At 46.3% G+C, this 18,561-nt stretch overlaps 1 protein-coding gene across 2 annotated transcripts in view; it reads left to right on the top strand.

Annotated features, from left to right (window-relative positions):
- The first annotated feature begins 596 nt into the window (after nucleotides 1-596).
- Nucleotides 597-18,561, top strand: part of LOC142567911 (uncharacterized) — a 78,431-nt gene continuing 60,466 nt past the window's right edge. Inside the window, exons 1-4 of one of the 2 annotated variants that reach the window (XM_075678002.1) lie at nucleotides 597-888; nucleotides 7,634-7,742; nucleotides 10,832-10,934; nucleotides 18,311-18,498. In XM_075678002.1, coding sequence (XP_075534117.1) covers nucleotides 7,641-7,742; nucleotides 10,832-10,934; nucleotides 18,311-18,498 — 393 coding nt within the window. In that variant the 5' untranslated portion in view covers nucleotides 597-888; nucleotides 7,634-7,640. Of the gene's footprint in view, nucleotides 889-7,589; nucleotides 7,743-10,831; nucleotides 10,935-18,310; nucleotides 18,499-18,561 lie in introns of both variants that reach the window. The other variant, XM_075678001.1, reaches the window with a different exon arrangement.

Genomic DNA, 18,561 nt, shown 5'->3' with positions numbered 1-18,561 from the left:
AATGCGACCGTGCAGCAGCGCTTTGTGCGCCACTGCTCCCTACAATGCCGACGCACTTTAATTGGATGATTACATGACAGCAAATATTAGTCACCGCGTAAGCGCTTTGTGCGCCACTGCTCCCTACAATGCCGACGCACTTTAATTGGATGATTACATGACAGCAAATATTAGTCACCGCGTATACGTACGTCCTTTACCTCGTTGCACGGCGCTGCGGAAAACATAAACGAACGCTTCACACAACTGCACGTGCGCGAACGCCATATCACGGCCGGACCGAAGCGCATGTTACTTGGCGTGTTTGAGCCTTGGCCCCAGAGCGCCGCCGCGACGCCTCTGCTCCATGCACCAGCCAAACACGCATACGTGCGCGCGCTCACGGGAAGCTCCAGGAAAGAGAACGAATGAAGGAGCTCAGAGAGTCGCAGGCGGCAAAGTGCTGAGAGGGCAAAGAGCGGAAAGAGCAAAGAATAACGGTTTTCACTCTTTCTTCTTAAATCGTCAGGAAAGGGCACATTTTCTTTTTGTCTTGGCATCTTCATTGGCTAGTGTGATTCACGTGACACCTTTTCAACCAATTAGGAAAGGATTTCTACCGCAACCGCTGTGCATGGCTGTGCCATTGTGCATTCTCAATCGTAGTTCTGTGGTCGTAGTCATTGCGCGTTTTAGGACATTGTGACAATTGTGTGGCGATTCGCACGGGCGAGCTGGGCACCTGAGTCATCGTTTTTTTTTCTCGTCGCATCGTCTGTACCTCCGTTCAGGAGTTCGTCGTCTTGTGTGTTGCTTCCTGCACGTGATTACCGCTGGCCTGTGCTGCGCTGCAGGCGTTACGAAGATCGAAGCCGCACCAAAGGACTTATCCACTTCCCTATATTCAAGGTGGGTACGAAGTGCATGTTGAGATGGCTTTTTGAGCGCACACGAATTCCAAATGATCAAAAACGGCGCACGAGCCGCAGTTTTTCATTGCTTATGTCGTACCATGTATAGATGAGTCGTTGGCTGTCATTGCGTTGCCTGCTATATAAAGGCATCGGGCATTGGCCAAACGGTGTTGCGGCTGTTTAAGCTTTCTACGATATGTGCTGATGCCAGCCTCTTCGAGGAGAGAAATAAAACACCATTCTCAACTGCAACATACGCGCGCCCGTTTCATGGCTTGCTTGAAGCTGATAGGCGAGCTTATCACGGCAGCGATCCACGGCAGCGTTCGAACGCAGTGACATGTACAGTAGGATATATATATATATATATATATATATATATATATATATATATATATATATATATATATATATATAACGTTCAGGGAAATTTTCGGGGATCTTTTTGGAATATGGGGAATTCTGCTGCAAGGTGCGGTGTTAAGAACGGCCAGCTGCAGTGCAAGTTTGCCAGCCAGTTACGCCAGCGGTGGTAACCTCATCTTGGAACGCCGCCGCCAACCTCTAGCCTCGTCGCCGTTGCGAGCGAAGGGGTTTGACGAAGCAGGCTTTGTGCTGAAACCGCCAACCTCAAGACTCGTCGCCGTTGCGAGTGAAGGAGTTCGACTAAGCAGGCTTTGTGCTGAAACCGCCACTCTCTGACGTCGGCTCCGGACCTTTACACACGTGTGTGTGTGCGGCACGTGTATGACAGCCCTCATCCTCCAAAAGGGAGGGCCATCTTGAATGACGTCGAACTATCTTATAAGCAGCAATTGTTGGCTGCTGTGAGTGCTCATTGTGTGCTCATCGTTGTGAGTTGAGTGCTCGTCATGCTCGAAATGTACTAGTGAGCTGTGTGCTCGTAAGCTGTTTGCTGTATGTTAGTGTTGCGGGCTCCATATGGGAGTCACGCTAGACTGTCGATGTATGTCCTGTCTAAGATGTAAATAATGTAAATAAATCCTTTTCACCGAGTTCCTCACTACGACCTTCAAGTCCTTCAAATGGTGGCAGAGGCGATATCGTCCGACGACTCCTACATTTGGTTGACAGCGGTGGGATCGTCCGACAACTCTTACAACTGAACGGCAGCGGTGAGATCGGCCTACGGCTCCTAGATCGGCCTACGACTCGGAGACAGCAACGGCAGCTGACAGACGTTGGCACATGGTGACCGACCGGTATCCTGATCAAGTTGGAGGCGACTTGGGATTGACTACCTCTTGCAACTGACTGGGTACGGCGGAGGACTGGTGATATGGCGCTGCTTCAATGGGTAATCGTTAGGTTTTGGCTGCAAGATTTACCAGGCTTCAATTTCCCTGTGTTTTTGGATTTGATTCGCTGGGATCATTTACTTGTATTCTGATTTGCGTGGGTATCGCAACAAGTATTGTGTGACAGCAGAGCCAAAGCTTAAAGTAGCGACCATGGTCCTAATGTGTTTGACGAGAGCTGACCTGTTGTGGTTGTGTGAGGAGATCGAGGTAGACGTAAAGGAGGACTTGACGGAAACAGAAATTCGTAAGACAATTCTCGAAAGTGATAACGATTTGAAATTCATAGGACAAATGGGCAAACGAATTCTAAGTAAAAAACGGGAACAGGAAACAATTAGGCAAGAACAGGAAAAATTTAGGCAAGACGTGGTTTTCTGCCAAATGCTCTAGAACACCTAAGGCGCCAATATAATCGCGAAGAGAGCTTTAGTGACCGAGAAATTTAGGTAAATGCATGACACAATTTGAGACCCCCCAGCGACATTCCGGTACTATCCCGATGACGAAGGCACTCCTCATCATAATTTATGTCACTAGTACTCAACCACTCGTATCTTTTTAAAAAAGTCAATTTCATTAGGTTATAAGACGGAAGAAAATGCTACTTGTCTACTTCTGTTCGATTCCAAGAAAAAATAACATTTTGACGTTACCCTTCAGTAGTATGGGTGGTCGAAAGGTTTCGTTTTCGCTAGACTCTGCGCCGCGCGCTTTGGAGTTTCAGTTGTTTCGCTGGCGCGTCGTGCTGCGCTGGTTCTACTGGCTCGCGAAACTTGCATTTGGAACAAGCAGCGAGAATGCCACGTCCATGTGATGTCGTGGGATGCGCGAACAGTCCGCGGAACTTGGCCAAGGGCGGTTGCAGCGGCGAATCCAACGTTACTTATCACTGTGTGCCAACGAGTGAACCTCTCCGTTCGAAGTGGTTAAGTGCCGTACCTCTGCCACAGCGCGTTGGCAAAGAGTCGAAAAATCGCATAGTGGGCTCGCTGCGCTTTCGTCCAGAGGATTACGAGTTCAACGCCGACTTACTGAAGTCGTGTGGAATGCCTTTCAAAGCAATGCTTTCCCGTAGCGCTGTTCCGTTGGTCTTCCCTGCATTCTCTGAAGCGCAAGAACAGGTCGAAGACGGCGCGGTGAGTGCGGCATTTGGTTTTCACGAAGGAAAAGCTACAAATGTGCGAATATGTACAGCCATGACATACAGTTGCCGTCGTAGTAGCACGCAACGACGCCAGCAGCGCGAGCCCTCAGCAGGAGGTCACGTTCATCAGTGCTTAAATCGCTGAAGTCAATCCCAGCATCGCGAGCCAAGGTGTCGTTGTCAGGGCCATTGCAACGAGCGTCAAAGTTGGCGTCATAAAATAAATAACCAGCTTATCGTCTCGCGCTTTCCCCTCCGCTAGCCACCATAGTTCCACTTTCGCACTGCTGTCGGCTCTGTCTCGGCTCTGTTTCTGGCCGCGCGTTTGCGTTTTGCGCAGAAAAGCCGTAGCGCCGTCTGCGGGCGCCGTTACTCACTGACCGCCAACGTCACTATGAGACCATGACGTCACCACTCCTCGATCGGAGGGCGGGCGATTTGGACTGTGCTAGAGGTACGCGGACGCTTCGAAACGCATTTTCTCTTAAAATAAGTTTCTTCGCATGAAACAAGCGTTTCGAGGTTTCTGGGATGGTATTTGAACAGTCCACGTTGACTTAATATTAACCTTTAGTGTCCCTTTAACTCAAGGAGTCCCATCCGAGCAGTTTCAAGGGTGTTTTGATGGTGAGCGGGCTCGTCGCAGCATCATGGTATGCGTCCTAATTTCAAGGGGGGGGGGGCATTAAAGCATTCATTTGCAGCATCTTTGGCAATGGCAATGCAGTTATTAGTCATGTATTTGATCCCTCAACAAATTCTATGAGGAGGTCGAGATGAAACGTGCACCCCCCCCCCCCCTCGAACGAAATTTCTGGCTACGTCCCTATTTCTGGCAATGTGGACTTATTTCATAGCAGCCACATCCTTTGTGTTCAGGACATAGTGCTATCACGCTTGCAATAAGCGTATTTGGTGATTCACAACGCATATACGTATAGGGGGTATGCACTGAGCTCGATCAGCGAGGCGGTAACAGCGTCACCGGGGCAGGCGTTTACGGTCGCATAGGTCACGGAGCATCGGGAAAATGCCAGCGGTCTTTCTCGCGCAAACATCTGATCCCTAACTTTGATCCACTCTGATCCCGCCGTCCGCCTTGTGTGCTTAACCAGTCACTGATATGCAGGGTGTCCCAACTAATTTAGCCAGAGTTTAAGAATATGCGAATGCCACATAGCTGTCCAGAGACAAGGTAATGTTGTTTGCCATTGCTTGGAGATACTCAAATTAGTTTTAAATATACATAATTAGATAATTAGTGTAAATAATTAACTTCTCAAACATTATAATTAGATTAAAAGTGTCAGTGAGAAAATTGTAGAGCGACATAAAAAACTACTGATACAACTTTCTGTTGCTCAATACGTGCTACATCAAAGTGTGTTTCTAAGCGTGAAAGGAGCCCGCGAATACATGCTAAGTGCCTCGAGCGGCCAGTTGCGCGGCAAGTACAACACTTTGGCGGGGATAACACTGTGAATTTATTATTACGATAAATGTGTACCGTACAGTTTCTTAGCATACTGCCTTGACAGAAATCTGGTGCCAACGCATCATTAAGCGGCCTAATTAGTGCTGTGCCACCATGGGAATGATGGGATATAGCTGTGTGAGGCATGTTTACGTCTTCAGCAGCAGTTGCTATATGGTATGAAAAAGCATGAAATTCAGCAGGCGATGCTATTGCTTTTCTAGGCATGAAGCTGTTTTATATAAACCTATTTTAATCTTTTAGTGTCCAACATTCCTGCCGCTTTTTTTGTCACATCACACTGAGCCAGTGTTTATACATGTCAGCGCTCTTCATCTCATGCCTGTTGAGTGCCCGCTTCAAGAGCAAGAAACAAGATTCCTTACTGGCTGCTTCAACCAATAAAAAAGAGAAAGATTTTAATTTGCTAATTTTGCTGCCACTACTTCAACTTTTCGGATATTTCGACCAGATATTACAATTCTGCAAGGATAAAATTAATGACAGTTGACTGTAATGAAGAAAAACTGCATTTTAAACACTTTTAATCAATAATCGAACCAATGCTACAGATGGAATATTGTTAGCCAAACATGTCTTCGAGATATCCTGGCTCTATGAAAAAGATGCCAATCAAGAGTCCCTACTTCTCGACATTCCCAAGCATGCAACGGCACGACTGAACCAGTTTACACTCTAGGTAAACACATGAAACTTTTAGCTTATACATGCTGTGCTAAAACTCATTTTTTGGCCGCATAATGAGGGGAACCTAAAACTATGGCAGTACTATTCGTATGACCTGATCTGCCAGATGCGTGTGCTTGTCTTTCACACCTGCCTCCATACTGGCTATTGTGTTCCTTCATGCATTACAGTGGAAACTGCTACACAATGTACTTCACACTTATTTCATCATTGTGTGAAACTAGTGCAAAAAAAACTTTTTTTTTTTTTTTGCAGTCGTGCTCGAGAGACCAGTGCCAGTAATGCTTCATGAAATAAGTGCATTTGTGAGCACTGTAAACTGGATCAATCTAAAAGGACATTGATTTGTGGTTGTATGCCATTCGTCTGTTTAATAAATATTAGTGATCAGCTCACTATTGCACACGTGCCATGAGAAAACAAGCCACTGTAGGTATTCAGTTATCTGGGGGAAAGGATAAATGCATACAGCAGCCTTGTATAAAAGCTGCCACAGCTATCCTTGTTGCAGTTAAGCTTAGTTTCTTGCCATTGACTCTCAGAAGTCGCATTTCTCATGTATGAAAGGGGTGGTGACATAGACAATATGGTGACGGCACATTTGAACCTCAATTACTCAGATATGGCAAATTATCGGATATAGGAAACTAAATCTGAAAGCTTTCTTGCCAACATCAGCATTGTACAAATATACATGCTTATAACGAATATCAGACATTACGAATATAATAAGGTTTGTCTGTAAATTGCAAATCACTCTGCTTTCTGGCGAATGTTCAGAAATGTCTATAAAAGCAATTTGAGCATGCACTTATTTGAACCTGTGGTGTAATGTACATTTTATTTATTATAGTGATCCACAATAGACTCGTTGACTTACCTTGCCATATTATTAATTGCACATCATGTTGTGGTTCACCACACGACTGCCTTGTTATGTGCTTTCTACAATCATTTCCACAGTTTATGATATTGTAGTGTTCTTTCTCATGTTTTCCGTGTATTGGAGGGTAAAGTCAGTAGCGTTGAGTGGTAAATGAGCGGTGGCCGTTTTTCGCCCTTGGTAAACGCCAACTACAGAAGGTTTGACCAATGTTTACCAGATTTTGTGAAAGCCTGATCTGTCATGGGATGATGCCTCATGATATCATAGGTGGCTTTGCCACTTGTATCTTCATTTTGCACTGTGTTCTCATGCACTAGGGCTCTGATGTTGGGAAAAGAGCCCTCTTAGACCTGCTTTGTTCAAGGAATGTGCAGTTCACCAACTTCACCAGCAGTACATATGGATGTGTGCACAGGTCCTGCAAGTAGTATGGACTCTTCAGTGCCGTCTGATACATCAGAGCTGTGCACACCGTGCTGCCACATCATACATAGCAGATGCACGTCATGTAGAGGTAGTGTCCAACTTATCAGAGAGAAGAAAGCTCTAGTTTGTGCTCGCACATTTGAGCAATTAGCCCTGCACATAGTGCTGTTTCCATTGATGACGTGTGTATTGCTTGGACATTACAGGCAGGACTACGAGAATATGTTTACAAAGTGAAACTTTCATCAACTTCAACTTTGCATCTGTCTGCTGTCTTGCATGGTACTGTACTGTATATATCTTGAAGATGAGGGGTGTAGGTAGTGTGTATGCTATCTTACACAACACACAGTATGGAGTTGGTGAAGTAATGTCATAGTAATGGTGTATAGGTATATAGATGGTGCTGTATAGCAGTAGCTGTGGTGAATGTGGGCTATGTATATCCACTTCCCTGAATCTGACGGCCATGGACATGTGGCTAGGACGCTCAGAAATGTGGCTTGGTATATGTGGCAGTATTTCTGTGCAACCCGGCCCTCTGTGGGTTGTGCAGCCTATGTACTCATAGCCAGTGCTTCGCATTCAATTTATTCCCGCAAAGCATGGGATCTGCGCACTTCTATTTTTTCTCTCTCAGCATGCTCTCACTTGATTTCACAATGTAATTAGGGAGAGAGTGCTCTTATGTGGTCCATCTGTGAGCAGGACTTAATTATTATGTCTTGCCATGCAGTTGCTGTAAATCACCACAGAGTTGACAGGACTTGGCATTTGCAGACTGGCCATGGAGAGCAAGTCTGTTGTTAGTCGGTCTTCTCCAAGACTCAGCATGACACATGGTTTCACGAAGAAGATCCAGGAGATGCTAATGCAACATCTTCGCGAGGTGCGTAGGTGGAGAGCACGATGCTGAGTTCAATCTGCACGTTTCTCGGTATGCGTGGATGTGCAGAAAACTTGGCACATGTTGTGGAGCGGTGTACAATCTGATCACTAATCACTAATTCCATAGTGCGGCTGAAGGTAAGCCAGATATGAGGGCATTTGATAAAGGGGCACTTCAACACAGCACATTCAAAGTACAAACCAGTTGTTGCTGGTTTCATCATTATCAAATAACGTTGCCTGCAAGGAGCCTTGCAGTTCTGCAGCAATTTCAATTTGGAGCCCCACTCTGGGTCAATTTGCTACTGCTGGCTTCCTCCATAGTTTCTTTTATGAGCCATTCAAAGAGAACACAAGCTCCCTAAACCAATGTGGAGGTAAAATAATGTAGAGAATAGAGTTCCTAGTCTGACACGGAAGAAGTAATTTATACATTTGCTACCGGATAACACTAGTAAAAAAATGTAGAGAATAGAGTTTCTAGTCTGACATGGAAGTAGTAAGTTACATATTTGCTACCGGATAACACTATTAGCTGGCTTTTCAGTAGTGCTTTTTTTTGTCTTTATGACAGTCTCACTGCCTCCTACCTAGCTGCCTGATATAACACGTCACTCCAGGTCATCATTATTTCGCTTGTTACACATTTGCAAGCTGCTAGCAGTGACGGTATTCACTGACGTTCACCAGCAGGTTTCACTGTGACCCTACTGCGGCAAAATGGATTAGTGAATGGTGACCAGGAAATGGCACCCACCGCGTGAAGTTGGCTTTGTCCGTGTCATGCAGCGCAAACACATATGTGACATATATTATGACACTTTATATGTTATGACACTGTATGTATGACACTGCATATTGTGATATGTTATGACTAGAGACCAGATGTTGAGATGCTAAAAGTTGCTGTTTTAGGTGCCTGTAACAGGCACTAAAGCTGCATTTTAAGGCCTATATTGGTGCCACTTACTGTCCTTTATGCATGTATAGGCTCAATTAATAAAAAGTTCCGCTTTGCATCTGAGGATGAATTATGATTATTCAAGAAACACAGCTCACTAAACTCTGCTTTTATGAAATTCATTTTATTTTCTGAATTAAATGGAATGAGGTTACAAGATTTATCTGAAATACAGTGAAACAAGCTCCCTAAAGCCAGTGTGGAGGTTAAAAAATTTACAGAAAAGAATGCAGGGGAAAGCTGTGAAAGCAGTGAGAAGCACCATCCCAAGATATTGGGGTTCCTTGTTGGGTCTTTTTTCACTGAGTAGTAGTTTGTTTGGAGAAAAGAATGTTCAACGTCCACTGAAGTTAGGTGCACATACTTGTACTTGGGACTTCTGCTTCGGAACATTTGAGGATCCAGTGCCTTTTAAAACTGTAGAATGTTGGCTTGTCAGAATCTCTGGCAGTTCTTTCAGTACCGAAAAACCTGGATTTTTGTCCAGCACAAATTGCAGTTTCGAACTGATTCTGTCAGCAACAGGTTCATTGGGTACGGTGGTGAACTGTTCCTAAACGTCCAAAATTTGTGAGCCCCACACTCAGGGTCAAAGTCGCTCTTAAAAGCTGTTTGTGCAGTGCAAATGTACAGGATTTGAAGGAACACAAATCTCTGCACAGCGCCCATCTACATCGTTTGTGTTCCTTCATGCACTGTATGTTTGTGCTGCACAAACTCTTTATTTAAGAACAGTGTATAAACTAGCCTGTGAATTAATTCTTTTGGAATTGAGTTGTGCCCGAGCATTCAAGTTTCCAGATGATGTCCTCTCAAAATGTGAAGTGAGCGCACAAGTAGGCTAAGCCATCTTCAACCATGTCATTGTGCAGAACGGTTTGAACCCCACTCACAGCAGTGCTCTATAGTCTGCTGCAAAGCTAATAACAACCTCTACACCAGCAAAGTGTTTCTGTTTGCAATCATCTGCTTTCAGCTAAGTTCCCTAGCAGGTTATAACCTTATAAACAAGATTATAAGCTGGGACAAAACATAGAAAAAGGTATTTTAGGCCCTGAAAATCCAATATCAGCACAAATTAGAAATAGGCATACTATACACAGGCACTGTAAAAGTGCTACTAAAATGTTTCTAGGCCCCTATAGTTCAGGCTTATATGTCAGATGGTCGCAATAAGGACGTAAGGAAAAAATAGGCATTTTGCGTAATGTTCAGGTCTCCAGTCTCCATGAAGTCTCCATGACCCTGAAGTAGGGTGTCTTTAAGGGGCTTCACCACTTCAAGCTGAAGTTGCGCATTATACGTAGAAGTAGGCAATCTGTTGCATTAAAATGCAAAACTTTTGTTATCTCTTTGAAGGACTTGAATGAGATATGAGTGAAACATTGTCTGGAGAAAGGGGAAAGAAAATTACTTGTACAGGTTTATCGATGGAGGACAGTCTGAGCAAAACTGCTCGTTTCATTTCATGTTTCCGAACTGTCCTGTAGGACAGCATGATGGCACTTTCCAGAGCCTCCCCAGCTTTGTTTACAGCTCCCAAACAACGTGGCATGGTGGCTTAGTGGCTATAGCATTGTACTACTACGCACAAGGTCATGGTTTCCATTTCTAGCTGTGGTGGCCACGTTTTTAAAGGACATACTTGAATTTAGATGCCCTTTAAAGAGCCCACAACATTCCTAATTTGATATGTCTGTGATACATACCTGCGAACTTTCCAGAATTTTTCATTAAACTTTACGAATTCAGGCTTGTTGTATGTTTTTATGAACATTTCGTCGAGTTTTACCCAAAGAAATAATTCTGTTTGCAACAGAGTTTCACCTCCTCAATCCCCAATTATGGCCAAATGGTGCAAGGACACCAGAGGGGTACCCGCTTCGAACAAGTTAACTCGGACAGGTTCCATTGTCCGCACTGGCAGGAACAGATGTTGCTGGGCTAGTTGGCTCACATCTGTTATGGTGTTATATGGAATGCAAAACAAAGTGAGGTAAGACCAGAACAGATACACTCTGGCCAATATGGGCGGGAAAACGTGTTTGATGTAACTTGCTTTCCTGCAATAAATTTTGATCTTGTGTGATTTATGCATGTCACCTGTATGTTGTGTTTGTGCCATGCAGCTGGCACTCAAAAATGGTGCGACAACATCTGCAAGGCGTTCATCCCAGACCGGTGGTTCGCAGAATTTGACGAAGCCAACCTGTGAATTGTGCAGGTCATCCGGTGAGTCAGTAACCCCATCTATCACGTGGCTTCCCTGCTGCTAGGCATCTGCTTTCACGATGAGAGGTAGTAGATCCTCTCACATGCATGTGGGCATGTAGGTGTGTGGTTCCATAGGAAAAATTTCAGTAGAAATATTTTATTGGAATAACGTGCTAACTCGGGCTGGTTGGTACATGTCTGAAGAAAACGAGTAACAGCGCTGCACAACGGGACATGATTGAAGCAGATGAAGCACTGACTTTCTACCAATATTTTATTGCACACACAGCAATATATACAGGGGCTTGAATAGGCAGGAGGGAGAGGAGAACATATAATAGGAATACATTGTCAGAAAGATAGCGACGATGGATAATGTGAAATCCACACAACCAAATGGTTGCCATCATCCTGGTGCAGGATACGCGAATTCCTTTGTGAGGAGCAATACCGAAGGCACACTCATGCACAAAGTGCCCTTCTTGTCGATGCAAAAGGCCTCATATATCTCACGTGCACGCTCATCGCCACAGTGTCTTAGTATTTCGCATTTGTCAAACAATGCATGATAACCACACCGGGAGCTCTGCACGGCTAGGTGGCTGCCAACGCACCCCTTAATTAAATTTGAATGTTCTCTGTGGAGGCGGTCATTAATACAATGGCCAGTTTGGCCGATGTGGCAATGACAACACAAGAGGAGGGATCTCATATACTACAATGTGGCTGCAGTCAACAGGCTTTTTTGTGTTTTTTATTACATGTGTAGGACCCCTTGTCTCCGTTATCCACTTTTGGGCATACTATACTGGAAAATTCTTGTTTTTTCTGAGAAAACAACTCTAATGCCTGCTTTATGCGCTACCCATTTGTATGAGACACTTGGTGCAAATAGGGAATGACCACGGTTCTTGCATGCAAACTTTTCTCTTTTGGATTGCTGTGTTTTTCATGCCTTGGCTGTTTTTAGTCTGCTAAAAGACATTTGGTTATGGTGGACAGTAAATTCCCTGGGTAGCCTGCTATTTGCAGTCTGAGCACCTGGGAATTAAAACTGCTGCGCATTGTGTGAAGGCACGACCTCAACAAGGCAGCCCCTAAAGAAGATTTGGCAATTGCACGCTTCACAAGTTTCGAATGCGCTGAGCTATAAGGTAGGAAGCTCTTCTTGGAGTAGGGGGTACACTGCCAGCACACATAGTCAGATAAAAACAGTTCAAGGTCAAGGGACCTAAGTTTGTTATTATTGGGAAATTCAGTAGTTCGAGTTCCTTCATGCAGGAACGAAACACACCAACAATTTGTCCAACACTAAGCAGAGTGTCACTGGTGTTAGATTCGTAAAAAACTAAATAGTCGTCCACAAATCTGAACACTTTTACAGCGCGTGTTTGTTACAGGCATTCCATGAGGCATCTGTCATAACTAGCTAAAAGAATGTCACTAAGAAACTGGAAAAGACACGAACCTATGCATACACTGTCTTTTTGAATAAAAAAAATTACCATTGTACTTTATGAAAGTGGAACGTAATTAAGAATTAAGCATTTCTGAAAAGTTCATAATGCTGAATAGCTCATGCACAGAAAATAAAATTGTAGCGAAGAAGACTGGTGCACCTTATGGACGCACTATCATCATCGGCCCGCCGACGAAGAGGGGCTCGCGCTCTCGGTGTCTGACGTTCGACTGAGACAGTCGCATTTCTGAGTGCTCAATAAACTGCGTTGCATAGTTGGTGGAGCTGTGCTGGGTAGTACTTCCCCAACCGCCCTGGAACTACGTAATCGGACATTGCCGGCCGTCATGCCTGACGACGCCAGCCAAACAACACCTCCGGCATCGCCAACATTGATTTGTCCTGGCTCAGTGTGTCAACGCGATCCTCCCATCTTCAATGGTTCCGACGAATACGATGTAGAAGATTGGCTCTCGATATATGAGCGGGTGAGTGCCCACAATAAATGGGACAATGCTGCAAAGCTCAGTTACGTGAACTTCTCTATGGGTGTCGCTAGTGTGTGGTACCACAACCACGAATCCGACCTCGGCATCTGGCCAGATTTCAAGGCGCTCATTACGCAAGTCTTCGGTCGCCCTGAGGTGCAGAAGCTCCGTGGTGAAGAGCGCTTGTGCAGCCGTTCCCAGCAACCCGGTGAAAACTTCAAGTATATAGAAGACGTTGTGGACCTTTGTAAGCGCGTCGATCCATCGATGACTGAGTCTGACAAGATCTGTCACGTAATGAAGGGCATCGAAGACGCATTGCAAATGCTCTTCTCGAAAAGCCTGCGGACTGTGGTCGAAGTCGCTGAACTTTGTCAAAGCTACGACGAACTCAGGAGGCAACGTCTACTCACTCGACGTTCTTCGATCCCCGATACTTCCATTGTAAGTTTAGCCGCTGTGGCTTACAACAACCATCTACTCGGCCAAATCAAGGAATTTATACGCTCTGAAGTCACTCGCCAGCTATCCCTACTCACCGCCGTCCCAGGGCCTTCGCTGTCCTTGGCTTCTACGTTACTTCAGATGCTCCAGGAACAAGTGTCCAATGCGGTTCATTCCATTCCCCTCGTGCAGTGCCACCATTGCCTGTACCTCTAAGCTATGCTGAGGTTGCAGCATGACCACCCCCATTGACTTTTTCAGCACCACCCTTTGCTTCACTGCCACGTGCAATCCCTCCAGTGTACACCACCAAATCACCAACTTGCACAGGACCCTGGCGTACACCCGACAATAGCCCCATGTGCTTCTTCTGTGGAATCCCTGGTCACGTGGCACGGCACTGTTGCCGTCGCTTATGGCTTTAAAGTAATGTCCACTCCTACGTTTTGCCAGCTTCGTCCTTCTCGCCACCAAATGACTCGCACTTGACGTCTACGGCAACGTCACTCCTTCTGCCCGTGATTGTCGCTCGCCATCCCCTCGACGCCACTCCCTTTCCCTTATGCGGCGGCGTTCGGCCCCATCGGAGCAGGAAAACTACCTACTGCAGTTCAAGAGGCGAGAACTGCATTCCAGTCGAACCACACAAGGCCTTGCTCTTTTCCGACGAACATAATCGAAGTATCTGTAGGAGTCGTCACACTGGCATTAGTCGACACACGCGCCTCCGTTTCAGTAGTTAGAGAAGAACTTTGCCGCAAGCTTCGAAAAGTAATGACGCCCTTATCTGCGCTGTTGCTCTGGACAGCAAGTTCCCAGTGCATTACCCCTGTTGCCGCATGTACCACCCACATCGTCATTCAAGGATACACGTATACAGTCGAGTTCATCGTCCTCTCATCCTGTTCATACGACGTCATCTTGGTGTGGGACTTTCTTTCCTACCATCAGGCCATCATTGATTGTTCTCGCGCCGAAGTTGAATTTTCACCCCTTCCCGATACCCGTTTACATGACCTTGACGATTTTGGTGACAAACTGGCCGATTTGGAAGACACCACGATCCCTCCGCACTCTTCTGTGATTGCGAATGCCTGCTCTACTTTCGCCCCTAACACTACTGCCCTGTTTGTCCCATCGGACATTTTTGTTTGACGACAATGTTTCCTTCCCTTCACTGTCCTAACTGTTAGCAGTGGCTGCACGCGACTGCTTGTTTCCAACGCTAAGGCCATGCCCCTTGTCTTACGTCGTGGGAAGTGCCTTGGACGTCTTCAGCCTGCTGACTCAGTAACCATCTTTGATGCACCTCTTGACAACACCTGTTCAGACGTGAACTCGACTTATAGCTTACCTTGTTCCCAGCCTATGCAAGACGTCTTCCATAGCTCAGTAGATGCCCTCCTGAGCCCTACGCAGCGTTCGCAGCTTCTCAGCCTTCTACGGAAATACCAATCTATGTTCAACTGTCAACAAGCCCCACTAGGCCGCACATCGACTGTACGTCACAAGATCGACACTGGCACCCATGCACCACTGCGCCAGAGGCCTTATCGTGTATCACCCGTGGAGCGCCGTGTCATTAAAAACCAAGTAAGCGAAATGCTTGAGTGTGGAGTGGTTCAACCCTCTAATAGTCCCTAGGCATCACCTGTAGTCCTGGTTAAGAAAAAATATGGCTCAATTCGATTTTGCATCGACTACCGCCGTCTCACTAAGATAACTCGCAAGGTCATCTACCCTATACTGCACATCAACGATGGTCTGGATTGTTTGCAAGGAACAGAGTATTTTTCTTCGCTCGATTTACACTCAGGCTATTGGCAAGTCCCTATGTATCCTGCCGATTGCCTGAAGACAGCCTTCGTGACCCCAAACGGCCTATATGAATTCAACGTTATGCAGGTTGGGCTTTGCAACACCCCCACTACAATCGAACGAATGATGGACAATCTCTTTCGTGGGCTAAAATGGAAAGCATGCCTATGCTACCTGGACAATGTTGTCATCTTTTCTCCAGATGTTCCCACACATCTGTACCATCTCGAACAAGTCCTGCAGTGCATCACCAAGGCAGGCCTCCAGCTCAACTTGAAGAAATGTCACTTTGGAGCCAAGCAGCTTGCAATACTCAGACACGTCGTATCGAAAGATGGCATACTACCTGATACTTCCAGACTTCGCGCCACCGCCGAATTCCCGAAACCCATGGCCCTGAAAGAACTTCGGAGCTTTATTGGGCTCTGCTCCTACTTTCGTAGTTTTATCCGGAATTTTGCTTCTATCATTGCTCCCTTGACTCAGCTGCTTCGCAGCGACACACGACTTTCTACTTGGACCACAGCTTGCCACGAAGCTTTTGAAACAATGCGGCGTTTGCTCACTTCGCCTCTGGTAATGCGCCATTTCGACCCCACGGCCCTCACGGAAGTCCATTCCGATGCCAGCGGCATAGGACTTGGTGCCGTGCTTGCACAGCGAAAAAGTGGGCATGATGAATACGTAGTAGCCTCTGCAAGCTGAACACTAATGAAAGCAGAATCCAACTACTCCGTCACCGAAAAGGAGTGCCTGGCTATCATCTGGGCCCTTGGAAAATTCCGACCCTACCTGTACAGCCGCCCCTTCGATGTCGTTACAGATCACCATGCTCTATGTTGGTAATCGACTTTAAAAGATCCGTCTGGCCGCCTTGCGCGATGGGCTCTACGGTTACAAGACTTCGAAATACGTGTCATTTACCGGTCTGGCCGTAAACACACCGATGCGAATGCCCTCTCTTGGTCGCCCATACCAAGTGACATGACTTGCATTTCAGTCATCGAATCGGCGTTTTCGTCACCTGTGCCCGTCAACATGCCTGTGAAGCAACGCAAAGGTCCCTGGATTGTGGCACTTATGGATTGCATTTCTGACACTTCAACAACATGCCCTTCACGCGCTATCTGCCACCAAGCTTCTAATTTGCGTTGTGGGATGGTATTCTCTATCGTCGAAATTACGCTTCCGATGGCCGCAAATGGTTATTAGTCGTCCCCCGCCATATGCGTACAGATGTATGCTCTGCTCTATATTCACACCCGCAATGCGCCCATGCCGGCCTCTTCAAGACTTATGCCAGGCTTCACTCCTGCTTTTATTGGCGTGGCATGTATATTTTTGTGCAAAGGTACATTTGCTCGCGCACAGCCTGCCAATGACGCAAGCTTCCTGCCCCTCGTCCTTCTAGTCCTTTGCAGCCCATTCCGTGTCCGTCCCAACCATTCGACCACCTCGGCATCAATCTCTATGGTCCTCTTCCCTGCAGATCAGCTGGCATTCGTTGGATTATTGTCGCTGTCGACCACCTCACCTGCTATGCAGAAACTGCGGCACTGCAAACAGCGACAGCCTACGACATTGCGTCCTTCCTCCTGCATCACTTCATACTGCGTCATGGGGCACCATGAGTGACAGAGGGCGTGCGTTTCTTTCCGAAGTTCTCAACGCCCTTCTGACTGCGTGCCATATCGTCCATCGCACTACTACAGCTTATCATCCACAAACGAACGGCATAACAGAATGGTTCAATCGTACTTTGGGCAACATGCTATCCATGTACATTACATCGGATCATACCAACTGGGACCTTATTTTGCCTTACGTTACGTACGCCTATAACACCGCTTCACAGGCCACAACAGGATTTTCGTCATTCTTTCTCGTATATGGCCGTGAACCTACGTGTACGCTCGACACCATTCTCCCCTACCGGCTTGACCCATCAGAGAGAACGCCTCTGTCTGAAGCCTCCAAGTATGCCGAGGAATGCCGTCAGCTGGCCTGTTCGTTCATGGCGGAAGACTAGAGTCTCCAAAAATTCCGTCGCGATGATGACCGACTTCCCTGCACCTACCAGCCAGACTCGCTAGTCTGGCTGTGTATATCTTCAAGCATCCCTGGTTTATCCTCTAAACTCCTCGCTCAATACCACGGTCCCTATTACGTCGTACAACAGACGATGCCAGTCAACCACATCGTCGAGCCGCTAATGCCATCGGAGTCGTGGACGCGAGACAGTGCACATCCAGAGGCTTAAACCCTATTACGACCCCCTTGTCCTCGCTTCTCCTTGATTCACCAGGATGGCTCCTTCTTCTCCAGGGGGCAGTTGTAGCGAAGAAGACTGGCGCGCCCTATAGATGCACTATCATCATCGGCTTGCCAACAAAGAGGGGCTCGCGCTCTCAGTGTCTGATGCTTGACTGACACGGTTGCATTTCTGAGTGCTCAATAAACGGTGTTACAAAAGAATTATGCGTCTGACAGTAAGATCAAACCTTAGTTTCCAGACACAACAGTTTGATGCTCAAATCATTAGGCCACAATCACACGCACACTTAGCTCATGCCAACACAAAATTGTTTTTTGAGATGATTGGCACGTATGTGCCACGCCAGTTCACATTAGGCCAAGGATGCAGTAGTGAAATAGGCCAATACTAGTAGTCAACCTTACCACTGTCTTTCGTGTCTTAATTGCTTCTCTTTGCACACACCTTTCCTCACCAGTCTACAGTGCCCAGTTTGCGTTGGCCTCCGCAGTCTGGTTTAGGTCAACCCATCGCCGCATGCACATCATGAGCTGAGGCATGCTGGGACAGACATAGACTGGTGGCAATCATTGAATATTGGCAACAGGCAAAATCGTCAACATACATGTTGTACCAAGTTGATCCCTGCATTAAAACTCTGTTTTTGAGTTACTACAGAGTCTTCCCTTGATACACATATATATTATATCACTTTCGTCCTTTTAGTGGAGATCGCTGCATTAACATCTCTAAGTGTGCATTTTCATAGCCTTCCTTTTCTTCTTTTTCACAGTAGTAGTTGTAAAAGCTAGGCTGCATGCTCCTTATTGTGTGTTGACTAGTGCCAAGAAATCAAATTTGCAAAGTTCAAGAACAACTTATAGCCATAACAAGGAGTCTGTCATTGTTCTTGTTTGCTGTTGCTTTCCAGCGATGCTGCACCAGCAAAACGAGAATGTCGAAGATACCGACCACATCCAGTGCTGTCCCTTCAACACCACAACCAGCAACAGCCCGCTGGTGTATCCAAAGCCAAGACTGGTTGATTCTGAGCTACTCGACACTTCAGCCGACTGTAGTCCAGTGGCACATGCAAAGCCAAGACAAGACTGTTCTGCGGTTAGTTGCACAGTTCCTTCGATTTACGAAACGTAGATATTGCCTCTTTCTATCTAGATGTCA

The sequence above is a fragment of the Dermacentor variabilis genome, unplaced genomic scaffold (assembly GCF_050947875.1).
Source record: "Dermacentor variabilis isolate Ectoservices unplaced genomic scaffold, ASM5094787v1 scaffold_15, whole genome shotgun sequence".
Classification (NCBI taxonomy): domain Eukaryota; kingdom Metazoa; phylum Arthropoda; class Arachnida; order Ixodida; family Ixodidae; genus Dermacentor; species Dermacentor variabilis.
Note: the sequence above shows the minus strand (reverse complement) of the source record. Positions and strands in the feature narration are given on the sequence as shown.